The 22,686-nt window shown below is 44.9% G+C and overlaps 3 protein-coding genes across 3 annotated transcripts; 2 read left to right on the forward strand and 1 right to left on the reverse strand.

The window, feature by feature from the left end:
* The first annotated feature begins 582 nt into the window (after positions 1–582).
* LOC117837066 (protein WEAK CHLOROPLAST MOVEMENT UNDER BLUE LIGHT 1) lies at positions 583–4,818 on the forward strand. The gene is made up of 4 exons (XM_034716636.2): positions 583–832; positions 1,179–1,274; positions 2,000–2,656; positions 2,807–4,818. The coding sequence occupies exons 3-4, from the start codon at positions 2,138–2,140 to the stop codon at positions 4,670–4,672; spliced, it is 2,385 nt and encodes a 794-aa protein (XP_034572527.1). The 5' UTR covers positions 583–832; positions 1,179–1,274; positions 2,000–2,137; the 3' UTR covers positions 4,673–4,818.
* Positions 4,819–5,734: 916 nt separating this feature from the next.
* On the reverse strand, positions 5,735–10,329 carry LOC117837067 (probable protein phosphatase 2C 12). The gene is made up of 9 exons (XM_034716637.2): positions 9,575–10,329; positions 8,587–8,758; positions 8,230–8,383; positions 8,087–8,150; positions 7,824–7,931; positions 7,546–7,671; positions 7,231–7,463; positions 6,581–6,783; positions 5,735–6,490 (listed from the first exon to the last, which is right to left on the reverse strand). Exons 1-9 carry the CDS (start codon positions 9,809–9,811, stop codon positions 6,456–6,458), a joined length of 1,332 nt encoding a protein of 443 aa, XP_034572528.1. The 5' UTR covers positions 9,812–10,329; the 3' UTR covers positions 5,735–6,455.
* Positions 10,330–12,188: 1,859 nt separating this feature from the next.
* On the forward strand, positions 12,189–17,072 carry LOC117840392 (probable inactive heme oxygenase 2, chloroplastic). Its single transcript, XM_034720898.2, has 4 exons — positions 12,189–12,796; positions 15,034–15,257; positions 16,178–16,285; positions 16,359–17,072. The coding sequence occupies exons 1-4, from the start codon at positions 12,256–12,258 to the stop codon at positions 16,449–16,451; spliced, it is 966 nt and encodes a 321-aa protein (XP_034576789.1). The 5' UTR covers positions 12,189–12,255; the 3' UTR covers positions 16,452–17,072.
* The last annotated feature ends 5,614 nt before the right edge of the window (positions 17,073–22,686 follow it).

Raw genomic sequence — 22,686 nt, forward strand, 5'->3', positions numbered from 1 at the left:
GACGCATCATCCGATACCTCATCTGCTGCCCTAACTCAACCCGACAACGCCCATGAGCTGTTCGTGGCACAAATTTTCGACCCAAAATAAACCGAACTTTTTATCGGACCAGCTTGCAAAATGCTCAGGTCTACTCTAGAGGAAGACCAGAACTGGCACTGTAGTTCGGACTTCGGAGTCGAGAGGCCCCGGAGTACATGTAGCGCGGCGGCTTCCAAACGAGCCCGACGACTCCGTCGGCGAGACGTCACACTCACCTAATCCGGACCCCGTCAGGCTTCTTCCTTTTGCAAAGCCAACACCGCCTTTTCTAGAAAACTCTCGTACGCCTCGATTCCGTCCGGATCATTTCAGCAAACAAGGATTCTCCAAGGGTTTAATTGCCCAATCATTCCCAGTTTCAAACGCAGAGTAGCTTCCCCTCTCAAACCAACAAAGCACGAGGGTCTTTCAGAAAAAAGGACGCCACGTAACCTAACCTCCTCCCCCTGCTTATCGCTAATCCCAAGGCTGAGCTGGGCGGAGGCCCCCCGGCGAGGCGGCGACGACGAGTGCGCGGTGACGCGAGCGCAAAAGGACAAAGCTTTGACACGCACCCACTCCTACTCCCCTTCTCTCCGCAAAGAACACGCGCACACTGCACAGCACGGCACGAGGAAGAGGAGGAAAAAAAGGGGACGGACGCAGAGAGGGAAGGAGACGCAAGGAAAGAGTCGCCGGCCGGGGCCAGGAGCGGAGACGGAGACCCCAACCGCCGGGAGAAAAGGAACGCTCCTCCGATCGCTTCGTCCGCAAGGCATCCCGTTCCCTCGCCGGCCCGGCCAGCCAACGGGTAAAAGCTCGTTCCTTTTTGCTGCAGTTTTTGAGCTTAATTTTGATTTTGGTGGAGCTTCTGTAGCTGGTTCTGGCGTGTTTGACGGGTTCTTGGCTTGCGACCTTCTCTCTCTCTCTCTCTCTCTCTCTCTCTCTCTCTCTCTCTCTCTCTCTCTCTCTCTCTCTCTCTCGCATGCACTGCAGGCGAGGTGCCAGGGTTCGGAGGGGTTTTGCTGTTCTTCAGTTCTTGTGATTGTGGGGGGATTATTTGGTTGGGGGTTTGAGCTTTCTTGGTTCGGAGTTGGTGTAGCAGCGAAGTGGTTCTTCCTGTTTAATGTCCTCTGATGCAAAATTTGGTTTGGTAGGCATGGTATGTGATTGCATCCTCGATACATGGTATGCGGTCAACGAAACTTGAGCTCCTCTGTTCCAACTGCTGCTATACGTCCTGGAATTCGGAGGTGAGGACGAAATCAAAAGCTCACTGCTGCTCTGTTAAGTGCTAAACATCCGATGCTACACTTATTAGCTGTGGTCAAGAATAATTCTTGCCGTGTTTATCTGTCATACTATTTTAGCTTCGATGAATGGTTCAGCAATTAAAGTCTTGCCTGTGTGCTGTCCGAGGACAAGCACTAGCACACACCAATTTCAAGTGCTTGATGCCCAGAATTTAGACATCTTTTGAGGGAAACAATCTCAACAATTGATGGAGTCCAGTCACTCCATGGTTTAGAGATGGTGATAGAACACAAACTTTGAGCTAGCTAGCTGGCCCAGTGGCCCCTGATCATGATGTTTTACTTTGCTTTAGATTTAGAAAGCAAAAGTTTGTAGAAAATGGTTGCTTGATATCTGTTGGAAAGATTATCTGGCTACACAAAAAAAGTTCGGTGGAAGTGTGGAACAAAGGTTGAATAATTGCAGAGCTGGTGACTTCATGTCAATTGGTGGCGATGATTAGTGCATATAGCACCAGATCATACTTCTCCTGTGCTGCCTGTTACCATCTTTACTGCATGTTTAATTGTTTATGGATAGCTGCATGCCTGCATGATATATACACATGAAATTGGATGATTCATAAGTAGGTGCAAGGTTTGAGCATATTCTGCTTAACTTACCTGTGTAGTATGTACAGCTCACGTTCAATAAGCTGATTCTTATTTTTTTCTGATTTGTCTAGGAGAAAAGCTCTGTGAACACTAAGCTTTGGGAATGGAGTTGACCAACTCTGCCGAATAAACTAGCCAAATAGTCTTCTCTATATTCATCTTCGTCAATAATAGAAAGATTTTTTTTACTACCATATTTTCCTGCTTCGATGGAAGTTCTTGATAGTAATGGTCACAGGGAAACAAGAATGCAGAATGCTGAAAATCCAGCACCAGTTTCTGTTAAGAGTCCAGATATGTCCTTGGAAGTCCAAGAGAAGTTACCTCACAATTTGGCAGAGCACCAGAAAGAATTGACGTCTCCTGTAGGCCATACTGTGAGTTCGTCACCGGAAATGCTATCCCACATAAGACCAGCTCAGGCATCAAAGGAGGAGGGAGATCATGCTATTTTACCAAATAAGACTGAAGCGAAAAACATATCTGAAAATGGTTTTACCAGCGTGAATACTATGCCAGCAGCTGAAATGAAATCTAAAGAAAACAATATGAATCATCACAAGAACATTGCCGTCGCCCAAGAAAATATAGTAAAATCAGAAAAGGGATCTGAAGGCTCATACAGAGGTCTTGTTGACACTACTGCACCGTTTGAGTCTGTTAAAGAGGCTGTCACCAAATTTGGAGGAATTATTGATTGGAAAGCCTACAGGGCTAAATCATTAGAGGTAATGTCTCTTTGTTTCACAGAATATGGATCATGGTCAGACAAGTCATTATCTTGTTTTCCGTTCATTTCCATCCCTGTACAGATACAGTTCTTTATTTTTGAGGCAAACAGACTTCCATCACAAAGTTAAGTTTATTCTTTTATGCAGAGACGCAGGGTCATGCAACTTGAACTTGAAAAGGTTCAGCAGGAGATTCCACAATTCAAAGAAGACTGGGAAACTGCTGAGGTGGCCAAGTCACACGTGATGGAGGAGCTAGAGAGAACTAGTAGACTTGTTGAGGAGTTGAAGCATAAGCTGGAGAGGGCACAGCTTGAAGTGGACCAAGCAAAGCAAGATTCTGAACTCGCCCTGCTTAGGGCACAAGAGATGGAACAGGGGATTGATGATGAAGCTAGTGTAATAGCCCAAACGCAGATGACAGTTGCCAAAGAAAGACATCAAAAGGCTGTTGAGGAACTGAAATTGCTGAAAGAGGAGTTAACATCAATGCACGAACAGTATGCTGTCTTAGCAACTGAAAGGGATGTAGCAATAAAAAGGGCTGAGGAAGTTGTAGCTGCTGCGAAGGATACTGAGAAACAAGTAGAGGAACTCACTTTAGAACTTATTGCATCCAAAGAGTCTCTCGAGGTAGCCCATGCTTCACACCATGAAGCTGAAGAGCACAGACTTGGGGCAGCTTTGGCGAAAGAGCAGGATTGCCTGGCTTGGGAGAAAGAGCTGCAGCAGGTACAAGAGGAGCTGCACCAGCTCAACGAACAAATTGTGTCCAAAGCTAATGTGGAGGCCGAAATTGATGGAAATGAGCACAAGCTGCTTAGCCTCAAAAGTGAGCTAGCTGCCTACGTGGATAACAAATTGAATGAAGAAGCTGGAGTGATCCAGGAGCAAGGTTCTGACGAAGCAAAAGAAATTAGTAGGTCAATCAAGCAAGCTCTAGTTTCAAAAAGAAAGGAGCTTGATGAATACAGAGGGAAATTAGAAAATGCAAAAACTGAAGCCAACTTAATAAGAGTTATTGCAGAATCGCTCAGATCAGAGCTTGATAGGGAGAAAGCTTCACTTTCTACGTTGCAGCAGAGTGAGGGTATGGCATCCATTACAGTCTCTTCTCTAGACGCCGAGCTCGAGAGAACAAAGCAAGAGATAGAAATGATACATAAGAAGGAAGCAGAAACCCGGGAGAAAATGGCAGAACTTCCGAGGATGTTGCAGCAAGCAGCCAAGGAGGCGGAAGATGCCAAGATGGCAGCTCAATCGGCACAAGAAGAATTGAGAAAGGCCAAGGAAGAAGCTGAACAAACCAAGGCTGCTGCGACAACTGCAGATATCAGATTACGTGCAGTTTTGAAAGAAATAGAGGCGTCTAAAGCATCTGAGAGGCTAGCTGTAGTGGCAGCTCAAGCAATGCAGGAGAGTGAGGAAACAGGAAGTGTTGGTGATTCTCCTAGAGGAGTAACACTTCCTATAAATGAATACCATGCTCTGAGCAAGAGGGTTCATGAAGCCGAAGAGGTTGCAAATGAGAAGGTAGCAGCAGCCTTGGCACAGATAGAGTTGGCAAAAGAGTCTGAATCAAGGAGCCTAGAGAAGCTACATGAAGCATCCAAGGAGATGGACGAAAAGAAGAGTGATCTTCGAATCGCACTGGAGAGGGCTGAGAAGGCAAACGAAGGGAAACTTGGCGCTGAGCAGGAGCTGAGAAGATGGAGAGCGGAGCATATGCAGCGTCGGAAAGCCCATGAAGCTACAAAACATGCAGTTAGTACTGTGAGCACTCCACCAAGGACGTTTGACGAGCACAAGAGCTCTCACCAGGAAGATGATGTATTCCTAACAGATCCGAAGTTGCATAGGTCAACTGGTAGTGTGGATCATTTTGTCTCGGATGAGAAGGTACAAAAAGGTAGTGTGGATCATTTTGTCTCGGATGAGAAGGTACAAAAAAAGAAGTCGTTCTTCCCTCAGCTGTCCACACTTTTGTCTAGAAAGGCACAAACACAAACATAAAACTGATTGTGCAAAAAGAAATAGGTTTATGTACCTTTGTAAAATGTACATGGTGTAAAGTTTATTGTTCACGCCCTGTAAATTGTTTGAAACTTGAAGATTGTATGTCTTTGTATGATGTTTTGAATAGAATGTTGTTGCTCAAATCTTGCTTTGGTTTATGCCCCTCCCGACGAAATCCTATTATTTTTCTTCTTTGCATGGAAAACCTCAGTGTCTATTTGTCAAGTTGCTTATGAACACAAGGAGTTTTTGCGTTTGTCAACAGTACAATATATTGGAACCTGAATTGGTGATTTGTATCCTTTGCAACACAAGAAATCAGACAGGTCAGCTGTCTTCGGTTAATATTTCTAAACAAGTTGGGGCTATTCTATGCCGTCTTAGACCTGGCTTTTGATAGCAATTGGCAAAACCGAGCAAGATTCAGCATATTGTGTTTTTTCTTCACAGTAAAGTGACAGAGAACTGTTGAAATGACTGGCACATTGAGTCGATAGGGTCAATCCACAGGTTTTCTGAAAACTGATGTCCAGAATACCATGCTCTGCCGGTGAATTAATATTTCTGTGTTATTTTAAACTACATGTGTCCGAGTAAAAAGCAACCCACAGGTATTATAATCAGGTTCAACTCAGGATGACAAAGGGTAGGAAATTAGGAATGTCTATACAATGGACTCCAATATTGATGATCTTGTAGCCTTGGCCAAAAAGGTCATATTCATCAAAATTAGAGCCTGGGAGTTCAATGAACTCATCCTTGAAGCAGGGAAAAAAAAAAAGCTACCATAGCTTCAACTTGACATATGCAAGACGAAGTGATGCAGTTATAGGTGTCACTCTGGTAGTGCTTCAGTTAAATATCCTTTGACTTTATCCTAATATAATTCTCATTGCCTATAGAATTTTTAGAGTTGCTTCTTTCTTTCTTTTCATTTTGTGGAGCATACCTTTTCTTCACGGGAGTAAATTTTGCTTACAGATTACAGTTAAACTTTATAGACAATGAATCTGGGAAAGTTTCCTCTTTTCTTTACCAGGACAAGATACAAGTGCCAAATTATAATCAGAAACCTTACAATTATATTCAAATTCAGAGACAACATTTCAAGTACAATAGGAAGCAAAACTTCCAAGGAACAAGTATTTGTTAGAAAATTGTGAGTACAATTCTACAACTGCAGAATTTGGTGCAAATTAAAAAAAAATGCTAGTCAGCGTGATTGGCCTCATGACTGTACACGTGGCAAAGAATTGAAAAAGGAAAAGAAAATCCTCATGGTGAGATGATGAACAATTGAGAAAGCATCAGATGTGGCTGTGAGTCTGGGAAATGCTTTGTCTTTAAGGTCACTCATCAATCAGGGTGACCTGTGGTAAAAAACTACATTTGGACTAATGGGGTTTGACGACTTGTATTCACAAATGGACAAGTCGCACAGACTTGATAATGAATGGCAGAAAGCAGCACATCTTAAGGCCACCAGTTCATTTGAACCTAGAGGCCAGTTGTGGTCTCTCCAATATAGACTGGTAAGTGATAAGATCAGACTTGAACTTTCTGCAGAACAATTGTGGTGCTTTATGTAAATGATAGCTAAACCTCTTATCATTTGTACGGACTGCTATTTTCATAGGATCATAGTAGTGAAAATTCCTGAGTTTGTCTGCCATTGATTGATGAATAAGATGAAATTGACGAGTCTACTTTATTTGTTAGAGCTGTTGTTAGTGGGTAGTTAGTGTGTATGAACCAATGTATAGAAACCATCAAGGAAGGCCTACTTAGGCACAAGTTGGGCAGCAGATTGAGAATCTGGGGGAAACAAGGAGAGTAAATTAGGATTCAGTATGTTTGTTTTCTACTGTAAAAAAAGTTATAGCTTCTGAGTAAAGACATCCGTACTTCTCGAATGCAGCTTCCCTTCCATGGCTTCCTTTTTCACTTGACAAGAGGAACAGAGAAAGGGACCGCCCCAGGGGTCAACTCTTGAATGCTTTGGCATGTTACCATGAACAGAGATGCCCTCACCAGGTTTCATCTCCAACTGGCAGACAGCACAATCATGCAGCTTGAACATATTTCCTGCTGGATAATTTATATTCAACCTGTGGACCAGATAAAAGGGTTTAAGCCAAATTTCACATGCATATGGGTAGTCCCTGTTCGAATCTTGATGACAATTAATGCATCATCTACTGTCCAAAACTCTGACACGGATGCATGCCCACTACATACTCCCTCCGGTCCGGTTTACCAGGTGTGGTCTGACATGGTACAGTCTCCTAAGTTACACTTTGACCATTCATTTATCTTATACTATATTATTTACGATTATAAACTTATTGTCATAGGAGAGTGCATTTGATTACAAATCTAATCATTTCAAGTTTGCATTATAAAAGTTAAAAATTGTTGACTAAATTATTGGTCAAGATTATAAAGTATGAACCTTGATATGCGTGTGCACCTTACAAACTGGTCCGAAGGGAGTATCTTTTAATTACTATATAAGGACACAATGTATCCAAGGCATGAAAAAAAAGAATGCTTACCTTCGAGCAAGCATTGCAGAGCCCTCCTCGTATATTTCCTCCACAACATCAGGTTCAAAACACCCTCTGTCCATCTGATCTTCAGACATTTCATCAGAAGGCCTCCGACGGAACAAAGCTTTAATGCCTCCTTTTCCAGGCCTCTTTAATGGGGGGCTTAACTTTTCTGGAGGTAGTATGTCAACTACTATGCAAGTAGTATCATCTCGTAGCCCCTTTGAAGTCACAGCTTCCTAAATAATAAGACATACAGATAAATCATAAAAATGCCTTATCGACACAAGATACACCTAGGATGAAAATAGATATCAATACCTTAACAATTCGATTAGCAGCAGCTTCAGCTGGCAGACCCCTGGTGTAGTTCAGAGCTTCTTGAAAGCACAGTGCATCCCAGACACCATCACTAGCAATCACAAGCCGCCCTCCGGCATTGGACAACTGCAATAATGTTAGGCATCAAACCTCAGATCTATTTGTTTAGATTAGCTGCCTACCATTTCTCTTTATGATTGGTGTCAGCTACTATCTAATAACATGAAGAATATTTTGCACCACTGCACTCATATAAAAAATTCATATGGATTATGCACCTTTACTTGCTTTACATGTGGGACAGGAACTATAAATTCCCCAACGTCGATATCACCAATTGACCGTGATAGGCACAATCCGCCCGGCCAGCATCTTAGTGGACCGATCTGAATAATGATTGCAGAGGGGGAAATGAATTCAAAATATCCTTAAAATTAGCATCTGTTCACTCACATGAATACAGTATTGTTACTCGAGGTTGGGGATGAACGGAATGGTCAACTTGGTAACTGACAAACATGCATAAAGAAAAGCAACATACCCCAGCACCCCCAGCAATGTTTATTCTCCCAACTTCACCACCACTTGCTGTTACACGCTCCACCCTACAGATATGGAGCTTATGTCAATCATAAATCTGAGGATATTGTAGTCATAGAACCAAGGTTGGATGTATGGACATACTCCTCTTCATTAGCATCCAGACGGTGATCAGCTGATAAAAAATATACTGTGCCTTCAGCAGACTCTAGAATACAGCGCGAATCACCAACTGATGCTACAGTGACAACCCATCCATCAATTATAACAAAAGTCACAGTGGTCCCTGAACGTGCAGCTGAAAACATAGTAACAGACTAATGGTCAGTTTATACTGGGGTGCAACAGTAATGAGGATCCCATGACATATAAGCAGCCAAAATCATGCTATATACAGTAACAGCAATGTAGTATGCTTTTGTAATATTGTACTGCCACTGAGAAATTATGTGCTTTTCTATGGATAAAAGACAGGTGTAGCTGACATCCCGTTTCTAATACCTTTTGTCTGGAAGTCTTTATCTGTTTTTACGAAACCAGCAACTAGTGCCCTTGGCAATGCAGCTGTCCACTCCTCGCTCGTGAGATTTGGAGGAATAGCAGCCAACACATTGTTTAAAAGATTCTCCCGGGTGTATATGGCTGCTGCAGATCCATTGTGTCCATCAAAAATCTGAGGCGAGAAACCAGAATGAATTGTTTGAGTGAGATAGCAACCAATTTAGTTGGTATTAGAAAAAAATTAAATGAAAAATTAAAAATAGAAGATAAAGTAGTCTTGCTTCATAGTTTAGAACTGAATTATCACAGGAGTATGCAATTATGGTTTGACTTTTGCCATGTACAGTGCTCCATTTTTCGTCAAAAGAACATGTTAAATTGATAAATGAAAATTTCTAGGGCCAACCCATATGGCCAACAGCTGGAAGCCTGAAAGATCCCAAACAATAAGACCTTGTTTGAATATTCCCAAACCAGTGGTCTTCTGACCACCGAAATGATAGAATGAAGACAATTAAGGGCAGTAAAATATATTAGCTGACATATGTCCCCATGTGCCTTGGTGCCAACTCGCCGCAAAATCAGGCATGCCCATCATGCTACTCTATGCAAGAGACAAATATCAAACCAAGACACCACAGTAAGCACTAAGCTTAATGTGGAAAACACCACCAAAACTTAATGAAAGCAAAATGTTTGGTCAAAAGAAGAGAAAATTAGACAAGGTCAAGAAATGGTGCTTTACATTAAACACATTCTAAGCTGGTGAATGATGAGGCCACCACAAAATCCATGCTTCAGAAGCATCAGTGCTAGACCTAGTTAGGTTCTATGACAACCGAGATTCCTACAAGACTTTTGGTCCAAATCCACATGACCAATCAGCACAGCAATTATTGGACAAACACAAACTGTACACCAAAATGAGAAACTGATGCAATTAACACAGAGAAAAAAGAGAGAGAGAAGAGAATCAGTGAACCATTACCGCAAACACGGAGATGGTGTCGTCGTCGCCCGCATTCTCGCCGCCGGTGCTGCTGGCGCCCTCGCCCGGGCTGCGGTGGCACTTGTCCACGAGGAACGTGAAGTCCTCCCCTTTCTTGCTCTTGTTGACCTCCCCGAAGAGGATGTCCGGCTTCTCCACCTTCTGGTTGCACAGCTCCCGCTTGAGGAGCACGGCCAGGGGCACGCCGGACCCGTCTACGTCGGCGTGCACCTCCATCGCAAGCCGCGCCGCCGAAATCCCTCTCCCCCGATCCTCCAATTCCCCCAAAGGATCGGGCGGGGAGACGGATCTGGGGCGAGGCAAGAAAACGCGTGGAGAAAAGGCTCCTAGAGCATACGGCGGGGCCTTTGTAACGGATCAACCAAGAGCTTCGGCCAATCCGACGAAAGAATTCCTTTTTCTTTTTGCCCCCCGCCGCAACCGAATTCCCCGCCCGAGAAATCCCCCGGACAAGGACGGCGAATCTCGATGCCCCTACTGCCGCTCGCCTAACGCGGCATGGATCCCAATCTCAGCGGCGTCCCCAAGAAACCGCAGGAGCATTGGCCAAACCGGACCGAATGGATTCTGCTCTCACCGGCAACCGCAAAACCTGGGGTGAGAAACCGCTGGCTACTTATCCTGGAGGGCGGAGTGGGGGGCCGCGAACGCGATCGAGCTGGAGGACGAGGTGGGGGGATCGGGAGCTTGGGGGGCGGATTCGAGAGGGGGAGGGGAGGGAGGGAGGTCAGGCAGGCTAGCTGGATCGGGGAGAGGAGGAATTAGTTAAAAGCCGTTATGGGAGGGCAGAAGCGCCTCAACGTGCGCGCCAGGAAGGAAGAGGGCATCGAGCTGTCAAGCCATTTCTTTGATTACCCGGGACAGGATTATTCGTTACTTAATCTCTGTTTGTTTTAAAAAAATTGTCAGAATACAGATAGGTGCATCTTGTTAGGGAAAAATATAAAAATTGGTGTATAGATGGATGTCGGGATCATTGCACGTCTCGCCAAATTATTGTGTTATTATTTCTATTTTTGCGTGGGAACATGTCAGTGAAGTATAGAAGGATTTTTTTTCTAATTGTTTTAGTGTTTTCCACTGAAAGAAAAAATGATTTTGTATAATCTTAGTTCAGCTAAATCTCTGGCACCAGAGCGATTTGTGGGATTAGAATCAAGCAATTATGATTTTCCTGCCCGATGAATTCATTGAGCCAAACAACGCGATTTTAGATGAAGTAGTGTTGATTTGAGCTTGCACGGTTGCACCTATCCTCTTTTTTTTTTATGCAGGTTTGTTTGAGAGCAAGCAGTGATCATCGTTATTTTTTTTCCCGTAATGGTGACTGATGAGCACCGGATTGAAGTAGAAGATGGCAACGTAGAAGCAGAAGGCAGCAAGAAAAGTCACGAGCTAAAGGGCTGAAGGTAGATAGGCAACAATCAGCTGCAGCACGGAATTTAAACCATGTAGGCTCATATCTTCATCGCAACCACAACCAGAGTTCCAATCGACCAGATAATTTGGTTGCACGTATCCTATTTTGAGTAATTTTTTCTCTATTTCAAGAAAGGATCATATCGTAAACACCATTTTAAAAAACCATATATATCTCAATTTGTCAGAGCAGGTCCATAATGAGCTTATCGCCCAATAGACCAGCATCATGTGTCGAGCTGGAAGGGAGAGGGATGAGAGAAGGGAGCTTGGCGCTCCATGCGTCGATCAGGGCAGTCCCAATGGGAGAAACCAACCTAGTTTCCATAGTCTAGGATATTGTATCAAGAAATCATTCTTCACAATGCAACTTTTTTATCTAGAGTCTAAACAAAAATCCAACCAATCATTCTCCCTTCTAGTACCAGATCCTCTGTGCATCATGTAAAGGAGCTCGAGTGATGGGTAGCAGCGGTGCAAGCGCAAAGGATCCGGCAATAAGTAAGAAGAAACTACTTGGGTCTCCCCAATGCAGATTCGCTGGTTTCTTGGCTCATCGGTGCGCGTGAGGACTTGGTTTCCTCTCTAAGAAATGGTTTCTCTCTCTCCATAATAAATCTACTGCCACATCAGCAAATTGCTTAGTTGGCATGACAATTAAGAGGGATAGAAACTATCATCAATGTCCCATTGGGACTGCCCTCACCTTGTCACAGACTCCAACGCACGGCAGTAATTTTGCATGGAGCAAGTGCCTACATAAGACGAGGTGGCGCGAGATGATTGGAAAACAGATGGTACGTTGGGACCCATAAAGAATAGAAAATACTTTTACGTTTAAGTGGAGACAAGCAAGAAGATTACCGTTGTATGGCTTGGCTATTAGGAGCTGCTGTGGCTTGTCTTATAGTCAAGAGCTTGACCTGCTCTCATGAACATTTTGTATTGCAGTACAACTTCAGACTTCAAATTGCTACTTCCTCCATCCAAATTATTGATCATTTTAGCTTTTATAATGTATATTTCTAGAAAAATTAAAATAATCTACAATTTGGAACGGAGGAAGTATAGCTATGATATTGTCTTCGCACTACAGCAAGCAGCACAGCTCGATCTCTCAGTAACAAAAATACGTAAGCGCCCGGCGAAGGCGTAAAGGCAAATAGTACAGAGTTTATTGCGGCACGCCGTGTCACCGGAGCTTGGGTAACGGATAACCCGCCCGGCCGCCCCTTAAACCCATGCCGCTCGTCGTCGTCGCCGCCGCCTCGGCGGTCGCGCCGCCTCCACCCCGACGAGTGGCTCCGTTCCTCTCTCTCCGCACTCCCAGGGCCGGAACCCTAGCCCTAACTGTCGCCCGCTGCTCTCCCTCCCCTTCGCCCCCGGCAGCTGCGGAGGCGCCTGCGCCGCCGCAGGAGGCGAAGCGGAAGCCGCAGCGGTACCCGAAGCAGTACCCCGGCCAGGCGGTGGGCGTCGCCGAGGAGATGCGATTCGTCGCCATGCGCCTCCGCAACCGCAAGCGCACCACCATCAAGGACGAGCCGGGGGCGGAGGACGCGGACGCGGGGGCGGATGCGGATGCGGATGCGTCGGCGTCGGAGGACGACGACAACGACGGCGACGATGGCGGGGTGAAGGAGGAGCACGAGAAGGAGGAGGACGGCGAGCTCGTGGAAGGGGAGTGGATGCCTAGCATGGAGGGGTTCGTGCTGTACCTGGTGGACAGCAAGCTTGTCTTCGACACCATCGAGCGGGTCGTCGCCGAGTCCACCGATGTCGCCTGTGAGTCACAATTTTTCTTCCTCGTTCTCTGCTCCTAGTTCAATTTTTGACAATTCGTGTTCTGGAGCGACAGCGTGATTTTCGCGATTAGAATTTCTGTCGCTGAGTGGATTTGTAGCTGTGATTCACTGATTTGAGGTATATGCTGGTTGCATTGGGATAATGGTATGTTTACTGGTACATTGATGTGATAAGATTGTGTCATTATCTATCGAGAAATACTGCTAGTCAAATATATGTTCTGTTTAGGATGAATTCGGAGCAGATACAAATGGGTAACTCTCATCCCATATGGCCATATCTTATCTTGCATTTTTCCTCAATACCGTGATAGTGCGGGGTATAAATACGAATGCTTAGTGCCAATCACAAATACAGAGCTAAAATACATGATTGATGATAATTCAAATGATAGTCTCCATCACAAATGTAGATTGTCTCAACTTTCAACAATGAATAGTTATCCGAATATTGATTGAAAACAACAGCTATATATATCACTATGTGATAACATTCAAATATCCCACATGGCGCATGCCCAGAATGCAACCACATGATAATTTTAACAAGCAATATAGGGGCATAGGGTGACCAGTCGGTGATAGCGCCATATTTTTTAACAAGACTCGGAAGTTCTATAAGCAATCAACTGAATGATTTAGTATTATAACCTGTTGCTTTTCTTTTTTATAGGAACTTATTACCGTTCCAATGTAGTTGTCCATACCTCTATACATGTTAGAGCCACACTATAGCCCATGGGTGTTGGGGGAGTTGCTAGATTGGTGGCACATGGACTGGATAGTATCCGGATCCTATATGATGTATTTCCTGGATAGCTCAGATCTTGTGCCTTTCCCTATGTCTGGTGGACTATCTGACTTCTACTCCGAAATCTAAGGGAAAATGTTCAACATCCTTTTTCTTTCTTTTGCTCTGATTCTATTTGAGCCTTTCGGTCGAGCAGATGGCTGGGAACTATCTTGTCCCTTTTGCACTTCTAGTTGTATTAGGTTTTACCGTACATTTTCTCTTTTCACGAGAGGAATGTGATAAGGTACCTTTGGCGTGGCGGAAATGCAGATATTTGATGGTAGGAATGCCTTTTGTAATGCCAAATTAGAGATGTGCTGCAAACTATGTAACGTGCTGACATATCCCAGGGTTCAGTTTGTAGCCCTGTGTGGTATTCAAACCCAAACTTGTGATAAATCGGACAGCATTATTATAAGTTTGGATAGTTAATTAAAATGTGATACTGTCACATCTCTGGAAATGAATACATTTCTATGTTGGTGTGTGCACTGGCAGTTGGTGTATGATCCGTTATGAGGTCTGAGCAATGAAATGTGACATGCTCTGTAGTTCTGCCCTCTGGCTGTGTAGTGACTTCTATGCAGCTTGCTCCTTCTATTCAAGTTTTGTAGTGTCCTCTGGAAGATATCAATTCCATTAGGCTGCTCTTAGGGCCATACCTACAAATTGGAGGGGCTGGTACAAAATACATAATGGAGCCCTAAATGGCAGTGTGGCACCAAGAAAGCCCTGTGTCCCAGCGCTTACTGGCGTCGGCGACTCGGCACGCAATAGGAACTGGTGTAGGTTTGATCCAGATTGAGAGAAACTAAAATGGCAACACACGGAAGTCAGCGTTAGAGGTCATCGGTCAAGCATCTGGTGGAGCGATGGGCCTATTGACATCAGAGTGGGCTTTCCAATTTGCTGGGCCTTCCTTGCTCGTTCCTTTTCCCTTTTTCTGTTAATTAAACTCAGTTAATTAGTACTAAATGGAGATTTAGAGCCCCCAATTTTTGGGGGCCCTGAACAAGCTCACATGCTGCTCTGGCCACTGTACGGCCCTGGCTGCTCTGAAATGGAGACGACAGACCATAATGGTAAGAACACGATGAGGGCGTTAGCATGTAGCTAATCTTGTGCATCTCCATAAATGCACATGTTGTAGTCAATTTTCTTGCTTGGATTTCACAGAAAAGTAAATATTGTTTGAAAACTATCATGAACCAACAAGTGTGCCATGTTGTCTGTCAAACGCCTCAATTAAATGCTTCAAGATGCATCATTTGTATGTGGCTTTTACAAACATTATAGTGTCTAAGTTGAAAGATCATAGCTTACAGTATTGCAAACTGGCTCTAGCTCCTGAGGAAAAAAATGTCAAATTAATAAAACAAAAATGACAGCTAATTACTCACATAATTAATTTAATGTTTGTTCAGATGTTTACTTCAGGAAAAGTGGTTTGGAGCGTTCAGCTAGCATTTCAAAAGATTTAGAGTGGTTCAGAGAACAAGGGGTTGAAATTCCAGAGCCAAGTACTTTAGGATCAACCTATGCAACTTATCTGACTGAACTGGCTGAGAGCAACGCCCCTGCATTCCTCTCCCATTATTACAATATCTATTTTGCTCATGTAACTGGTGGTGTGGCAATAGGCAACAAGGTAACTTCTTGCACCTGATAAAATCTCCATTACCATTGCTTTTCAACTTTAATGTCGCTTTCCATAACATTGCCAATATATTAAAAATGCAGAGATTGCAGTTATACATTTTTTTAGTGAAATACATTTATTATATAAATAAAAAACTGAGGTAAAAAAACAGGAAGAGAAACTTCACAGAAGGGTCTTTAGCCAATCAGAGACACTGTGACTAAGAGGGGTTTTAATCTGTGTAGGTACAGTTATGCATTTGTTATGAAATGATTGGGTCCCTCTGATTTTCAGTTATTTAGGTATCTGTACCCTCGCGACGTAGTTGAAGAAATGCCAATCCCCCCACCCGCCCACACACCTGGTTGCAAAGAAGCATTTGTTGAGACATTAAAACACTAGGGTTGAGGTTTTTACCTAGAGGAAGAATCTAGGTTTTCTGAATGAGAACTCGATTCCTCAAGGTAGAAACTATGGAGATGGAGGCTTAAAGGGGTGACTCTAGGGGTCTAGGATAGTGCAAAACACCTAACTGGGCCGTGTGAACCCAGGGGCACCTGCGTTCCTGCATCTATATGAGGCAGGCCCAAGTTTGGGTGGGCCACATGCTGGGTTGCTGGTAAGGGTACATTAGCCATTTGGTGCATTGTATGCACCTGATGTGCAATTTAACAAAGTACAGGTCTGCTGGTGTCTGGGAGCCCCCATTGAGTTCCACCTATGGTTCCATGCAAGCTTCCCCCACCCCCCACCAAAAAAAAAAATCCCCCATCACCATGGTACTGGATACCACCATTTTACCAATTACCGTTTGGGTTGTACAGCTCTTCATGCTCTCCAAGCATATAGTGTCTTGGAATTAGGTCTCCAAGCATATAGTGTCTTGGAATTAGGAACTCTGAACAAAAACATACATTGATTTGTAATAGATCCGCGATAAAATTCTGGATGGAAGGGAGCTGGAGTTTTGCAAATGGGACACTGATGCTGAACTTCTGCTGAAAGATGCTAGGGAGAAGCTTAATGAGCTTAGCAAGGTACGTGCTACATAACAATTTTCCTGTTTTCTTGGAAATTTTGTCTGAGTAGCCCTGTGCTTCTCCTGTGCAGCACTGGACTCGGAAGGATAGGAACTTGTGCTTGAAAGAAGCTGCTAAATGCTTCCAGTACCTGGGAAAGATCGTCCGGTTAATCATCTCATGAGCCATCATATCTGGTGGATAAGCCTAGTCTAATCTCACTGCATGCATTAGTGGATATAGTCTAGAAGTCAGGAAAAGCTTAGAGATCTTAGTATCGGTGGGGGCTTAGCGCACTTGCTTTTGAGAGGACAGGCAAGGCAACATCCTTATCAGCAAGACAACATGTCAGAAGTTTGAAGGATCCTTTGGTGCTAGTGATGGAAGCTGGTCAGTGAGCACTATGTGACTATGTGGTGGACGTCCAAAATCCAAATGGCAGGCCACCCCAGTTTCTTTTTTGGCGTGCATGGTAGTGGTAGAGTTGCTCGTTTGACCCCTTCCTGCAGCACCGTTGGTTTGTGCAAAGTTGAAAAGATCCTTTGCCGTTTGTCAGGGTTGTCTGGGCAAGCAAGCTGATGGATCGTGCCATCCACGCAGTGATGATGCATGCCTGAAGATTAACATGAGGTCACGAGCAATGGGGTAGCATGCAGGTTAGTTCAGGGAGACCGTAGAAATTTCTTCCCAGCTAGCTGAGTGGGATGACTGTAGCTTCTAAGTTCTAAATTGCTAACAGCGATGTATCAGTGTGGAATGTATAGATGCAAACAACGTCTGATATATTGGGTTTCTTGCACTATCACTCCTGACATCCTTGTTGATTCCTACATTGCTGTGCCTGAAAATTCCGTGTCAGCGGTCAAAATGCCTGACTGAAGGATTTGTTGCTGAAATATGTGCATTGTGATATGCCAGTGTTCAGAGTGGCCACCGTTCCTTTTGTTTCTCCCCCTTGCGATTTTTTTTTGAAACTAACCCCTTGTCGATTCAAATGTTTGGGCGTTGCAATAAAGCTGGAAGCATGGTGCATTGGTGCTACCCCCACGGGCTTATGCTCCTGGGCTCCTGCCTGGCGAGCCGCGGCCTTCAGCAACCAGCAGAGCCTGGCAGCTTGCTGCTCCAGGGAGAGGGGTAGGGTCCCAGCACCCAGGGACCATGTGGATGGATGGGCTGGTCCAGGCTGCTGCTCCCAATACCAGCGGCAGCCGTGGCAGTGGAGTGCATCGGCAATCATCGTCTACAAGACTACAAGGACGGTACAGAAGCAAGCATGACGACCCCGCTCTTTTCATGGCTGTTAGTTCCAGAGCATGATGCCATGATTAGCTCCGTGCTTTACAGGAGCTTAACACACATGCGTCATGCGTGAGGGAGACGGGGCCGTGCTACTGGAAGTCAATAAGTAGCTCGATAGGACGAGTGTCTGAAAACGCTGAAGTTTGGTCTAGCACGTTTTTTGTTTTTATTTTTTTTTTGGTGACAAGATACTGACCATATCGTGGAGCTTCTATCACTTCCATTACCTTTTCGTTAGGTCGGTCTCATGATACTTTCGCAACGGACCAAAGAAAGGGGTATGATCGCACCTTTGATCCCATCCTTCTTGACAGGTACGCAAAGTCGTGGAGGAAAAGGAGCCGTGGGAGGAATCATGCCAAATGATGATGGCATCGGCGGCATAGCCTGCGGAGATCAACTCATCAGGCGCACGGTGGTAAGTAGCTCCGGCACTCGATCGGATGCACTTGCATCCAATGATCTAATGCAAGAACGACGACGTTAACACGCACTAGGGCGTGTAAGATCCGCACTAAGACGTTAGACGCCTTCGTTTCTCTTTTCTTTTCTCGACGACGATTGATCGGCTAGCGGCATGGGATCTCATCGTGACCTTCCAGCACTGAGCAGCCAGAGACCAAGAGCCATGTGGGCACATGTGACATGTGTGGGTGGGTGTGGCTCAGGCGGGGGACAGGAATGGTAACCGAGCCACGTTCAGGTCGAAGCGCAACGGATGGGCATTTCTATTTCGGGCACCCAGTTGATCTGATTCTGATCTGATGGTAGTCCAGTCCAGCAGTTTGACCTCGAATAATTGGTCCGCGGTCTCTGCTAGCTGCTCGCTCCGTCCTCACTCCGCGATCAACTGGGTGCCCCGGCACACCTGTCCCTGTCATGGGGATCGGAGCGCGAGCAATGCAACTGATCACGTGACGCTACCTAGATCCTCGCCGGCTGGGCTGGGCTCCTCCCGTCCTCCGAGGCTCCGGTCCATTGACCGCGAGCCTGCCGGCCGGCCACAACCCTGCATGCAACAAGGCCAAGGTCCCTGTAGAAGTGTAGTGGACCGGCGGCACCGACGCCGTGCACGGCAAACGTCACGCGAATCCTAGCTAGCTAGTGCGACACACGGCAAACTCCGGTGGTGGTAACCTGAGCCGCCTGCGGATTAAACTCGTACGGCGATCTAGCTTGCCGTTTACTCCAGGACACACATCTCAGCTCATGTTCCTAGTTCCTACACATGCTCCCAAGAGTTGCTCTAAACGACCTTTTCTCTGTGCTGCACGCACGCGTACGACCAGGGCCACCTGCTCCGACCCCGCTTGCACAGTACTAGTACAGCAATGACACACGGCGGCATTCGGCGGCCGATCCACAGATGTTTTCAGAAAGATTTCCTAGACACAAATGGGCCGCGCGTACTTTGCTGTCGCCTCCTCCATTCGCGGTCGCGGCAGGCAGCCGCGTCGGCACGCTCGCTCCTTCCCTAAGCTAGCGTCAGCGTGACATGGTGGCTTCGGTTAGTTGGCTCCGATCGCCGCTCCGGCGTCGGTAGATCGTGGCCGCTGATGAGGGACAGAGCTGACGCCATATCAGAGCCAACTAACCCAAGCCACGGGACAAGCAACCACGACGGGTCACGCTCGTGGTTTTCGTGTGGACTGGGAACAAAAATTGGGCATGGGCGCACGACCTACGCCACCGACCGCGGGGTCGCCACTTGTGTACTCCTCAACCGGCCGGCCGGTCTGCTCTGCTGTCAACTCTCCACTCAACTTGTAAAAGGAGCTTGGACGCACTCAACTCTCCAAAAGGTTACTAGTACACTTGTGAAAACGATACCTAACCTCTCATGCACCCTTCTCTTCTTTTAATTAGGAACATTAGCCTCTAATCTAAACACGGGGATTTCCTTGGATTCTCACGGGAAAATTTGACCGCCGCTCGTGGAAACTCGTATGTACTTTATTTCTGTGTGCCAAAATGGTCATCATGCCCGGAGTATGTGTTTGTTTTAGCAAGTTTTTTTTATTGTTTTTAATTTAAAAAGACACACACATATATTTATTTATATATATTTCAACCACTTTATTTTATTGTGCAAACTCCAAATCTAAATCTCGAAACTGGAGATGTGCAAAATAGGGTTAGAGGTGCATATGCCCATTACTGACAAATCGCACAAGTTACCCACTACCAGTGATAATTTGGTCAAGTTTCACTTTTGAGATAGCATTATATCCTTAGGCTTTGTTTGCGCTGGTAACAAAGACGCTACCAGCACGGCTTGGCTGCGCAACGGACCCCGGCGATTCGCAGGATCGTATCTAATCACAACCACAAATCAATGAGCACCAAACTTGATCTTCCCACACTGCGGGTACTCCTCAAGTCAACGATGTTAATTAGTCAATGTCCTGAGCTGTCAGCCTGCCACAGTACGGCAACGGCAACGGCAACGGCAACGCGTACGGCACCTGGCTGTTGTGAGCCGCCGATTCGCACCTTTCGTGCACTACGTACGTGCGTACGTAGTGCCAGTGGAACTACCGTTCCGCTCCACACACGTGAATGAACCGGGCGGTTTTTCATTTTACAGGTAAGGGGGTGTTTGTGAGACAGGGGCTAAACTTTAGCCCTGTCATATCAGACGTTCGGATGCTAATTAGAAAGACTAAATATGAGCTAATTACAAAACTAATAGTAGAACTCCTAGGCTAAATCACGAGACGAATCTATTGGGCCTAATTAATCCATCATTATTGAATGGTTACGGTAGCACCACATTATCAAATTATGGACTAATTAGGCTTAATAGATTCATCTCGCGATTTAGCCTAGGGGTTGGGTAATTAGTCTAGGTTTAATACTCCTAATTAGTGTCCAAACATTTGATGTGACATGGGTTAAAATTTAGCCTCCTCCTCCCAAACACCCCCTAAGGAGAAGCAATGGAGCACAAAGGAATACGTACGGGGGGCCGTGGCTTTCGGTCGTGTCACGCCGTATCGTACGTGCTCCTCCTCTGTCGTCCTCCGTGCGCGTCGGTCCGGTTGGCCGCGACCCCTCCGACGACCGACGACGGACGCGCCATGCACGGCAGGCACCACAGCGACCTCTCTCCCCGTTCTCTCGCATCCATCACAGTACCACACGTCTCGACGACTCGTACGACGTCCTCGAGTGGAGCGGCGCCCGCCACCGTACAGACCTATCCGAATGACCGAATCGAAGAGAGAAGGGCGGTGGGATGGGAGAGACGTGTGCAGGGGCGTCATCTTTAGCCCATGCGTCCCGGAGAACATATGTGGTGCTCCCACTCCTTCATGTACCCCCGCGCTAAAAAAAATTAAAAACCCGATCAAAACGTGCACGTAAAATTCAACTAAAAATATGCATGCATTTAACGTAACAAAAATCTGTGCAAGAAAATACAAAAAAAAGTGAAATTAGCACTTTAATAGTGTGGGTTCCACCTGTTCATCTCTGGACCCGCACCCGTTGAATCGCTGATTTCTCTTTTTTGTTTCAATTTTTTTATGATGCCAGAAGATCACAAGATGCATCCATTCATATTTTTGAATGGATTTTGCTGCACGTTTAGGGTGCTTTTGTGGATTGGGAGTACTGGATAGGTTCTCATGCTGCGTCCTGCGATGAAAATTGGTGCTTTGCTTACAGGGTTATTTGGGAAAATGTGAACGTAGGTGCAATTTTCACCAAGACACCTATAGGCTATATTCACAACTCACAAGAAGAGTAAATCGCACGGTACTTACATGACATATACATGTGCTTAACAGCAAGACAAACCCTTACAGAAGCATTGGTTTTGCGTGCAACATACTACTTCCCTGTTTCTTTTTATTAGTTAGTACGCGCCGCGCGGGGAAGATATTTTGTATGCTACTTTTCTCATCCTGCACTCTTTGCAACATGAGGTAGGGGCCTAAATCAGAGCTCCTGGTGTGATTCTAAGGAGAGCTAGTGCCATTTGCGGGTTTGTAGAAAATCACTCCTATTTCATGAAGTATTTATGAGAAGCTCATTAGGGTACGGTGCTATGAGCTACAACACACTTTTTTTTTTCCAATTCACCTAACTACACAATCATGCTTTTTTGTTGGGTTTTCCTAGAGAAGAATCACTTTCAGCTAAGAATGCTCCAAGTATATGGTAGTATTTATTTACTTGACAATTTGACACAAATATTTTTAATTGATTATTAACACCAATGTACCTACAAGTATGCTTTCTTTTGGTTCATGTTACTACTTGTGGTCTTGGAAGATATGATGCTGCATTAAAATGATCTTAAAGCCATTACGATCAAACCAATTAAGAGTAACACCTAAAGCGGCCTACTTAAGGATGTCGTGTAAGAGATATTTTTATATGAAAAAAATTGATTGCAATAGTATACGCAGAATTAAGCGCTCATGTCTAATAATTCCCATGAGTTTTGGTGATATCACACAAAAACAATCTATCAAACATGTATACATGATTTTTGTAAAAGAAAATGAAAACCGAAGAATCTTCTAATAAATGGTGCAAACATCATCTAGATAGGAGGCTCTGAAATTTTGAGATATGAGACAGATATATACTAGAAACCTGGCGCAGCTTTGTTGCGCCCTCGTTGGAGTGGCCAGCCTTGTTTGATGTGACTTGAAGATTGATTTGATCTTATACGAGTGACATCTCTAAATTTGACACGAATGAGTAACTAAATATTTGCTTGCTCATGTAGTCATGTGCCAGCATATGGAAGTACACCGCAAATCATTAAAAATATTGGCAGATCAATATTCACTTTTGATAATAATATAAGCTAATGATCACTGACATGTAATTTCTATTTAGTATGGATATACTTTTAGCAATGAAAATATGGGGTACTAACAAGTTGAAAAGCCATGGTTGATCGAATTTGCATTGACCTTTGTAATAGGATAATTTGTTCTGCTAACCATGATTTAGAAATATCACACCCTCCTATACTACAAATGTATGATTCAAAATGTTAGTGCTCGATTACAAAGCTCAAGGTGAATATAATATTCTTGAACTAAACTAAATCTCAGTGACTTGTCTTGACTATTTTTCTTTGTTGAATAGGCGAGACAGGA

The sequence above is a fragment of the Setaria viridis genome, chromosome 9 (genome assembly GCF_005286985.2).
Source record: "Setaria viridis chromosome 9, Setaria_viridis_v4.0, whole genome shotgun sequence".
Lineage (NCBI taxonomy): Eukaryota > Viridiplantae > Streptophyta > Magnoliopsida > Poales > Poaceae > Setaria > Setaria viridis.

Bases quoted from the DNA above. Each gene is read 5' to 3' on its own strand.
- LOC117837066 (XM_034716636.2), top strand. From the start codon at position 2,138: ATGGAAGTTCTTGATAGTAATGGTCACAGGGAAACAAGAATGCAGAAT. The intron at 2,657-2,806 runs GTAATGTCTCTT...TCTTTTATGCAG, and splicing joins ACAGGGCTAAATCATTAGAG to AGACGCAGGGTCATGCAACT.
- LOC117837067 (XM_034716637.2), bottom strand. From the start codon at position 9,811: ATGGAGGTGCACGCCGACGTAGACGGGTCCGGCGTGCCCCTGGCCGTG. The intron at 7,932-8,086 runs GTATGTTGCTTT...ATCATTATTCAG, and splicing joins ACATTGCTGGGGGTGCTGGG to ATCGGTCCACTAAGATGCTG. The intron at 7,464-7,545 runs GTATTGATATCT...CTTATTATTTAG, and splicing joins CTGCTAATCGAATTGTTAAG to GAAGCTGTGACTTCAAAGGG.
- LOC117840392 (XM_034720898.2), top strand. From the start codon at position 12,256: ATGCCGCTCGTCGTCGTCGCCGCCGCCTCGGCGGTCGCGCCGCCTCCA. The intron at 12,797-15,033 runs GTGAGTCACAAT...ATGTTTGTTCAG, and splicing joins CGAGTCCACCGATGTCGCCT to ATGTTTACTTCAGGAAAAGT. The intron at 15,258-16,177 runs GTAACTTCTTGC...GATTTGTAATAG, and splicing joins GTGTGGCAATAGGCAACAAG to ATCCGCGATAAAATTCTGGA.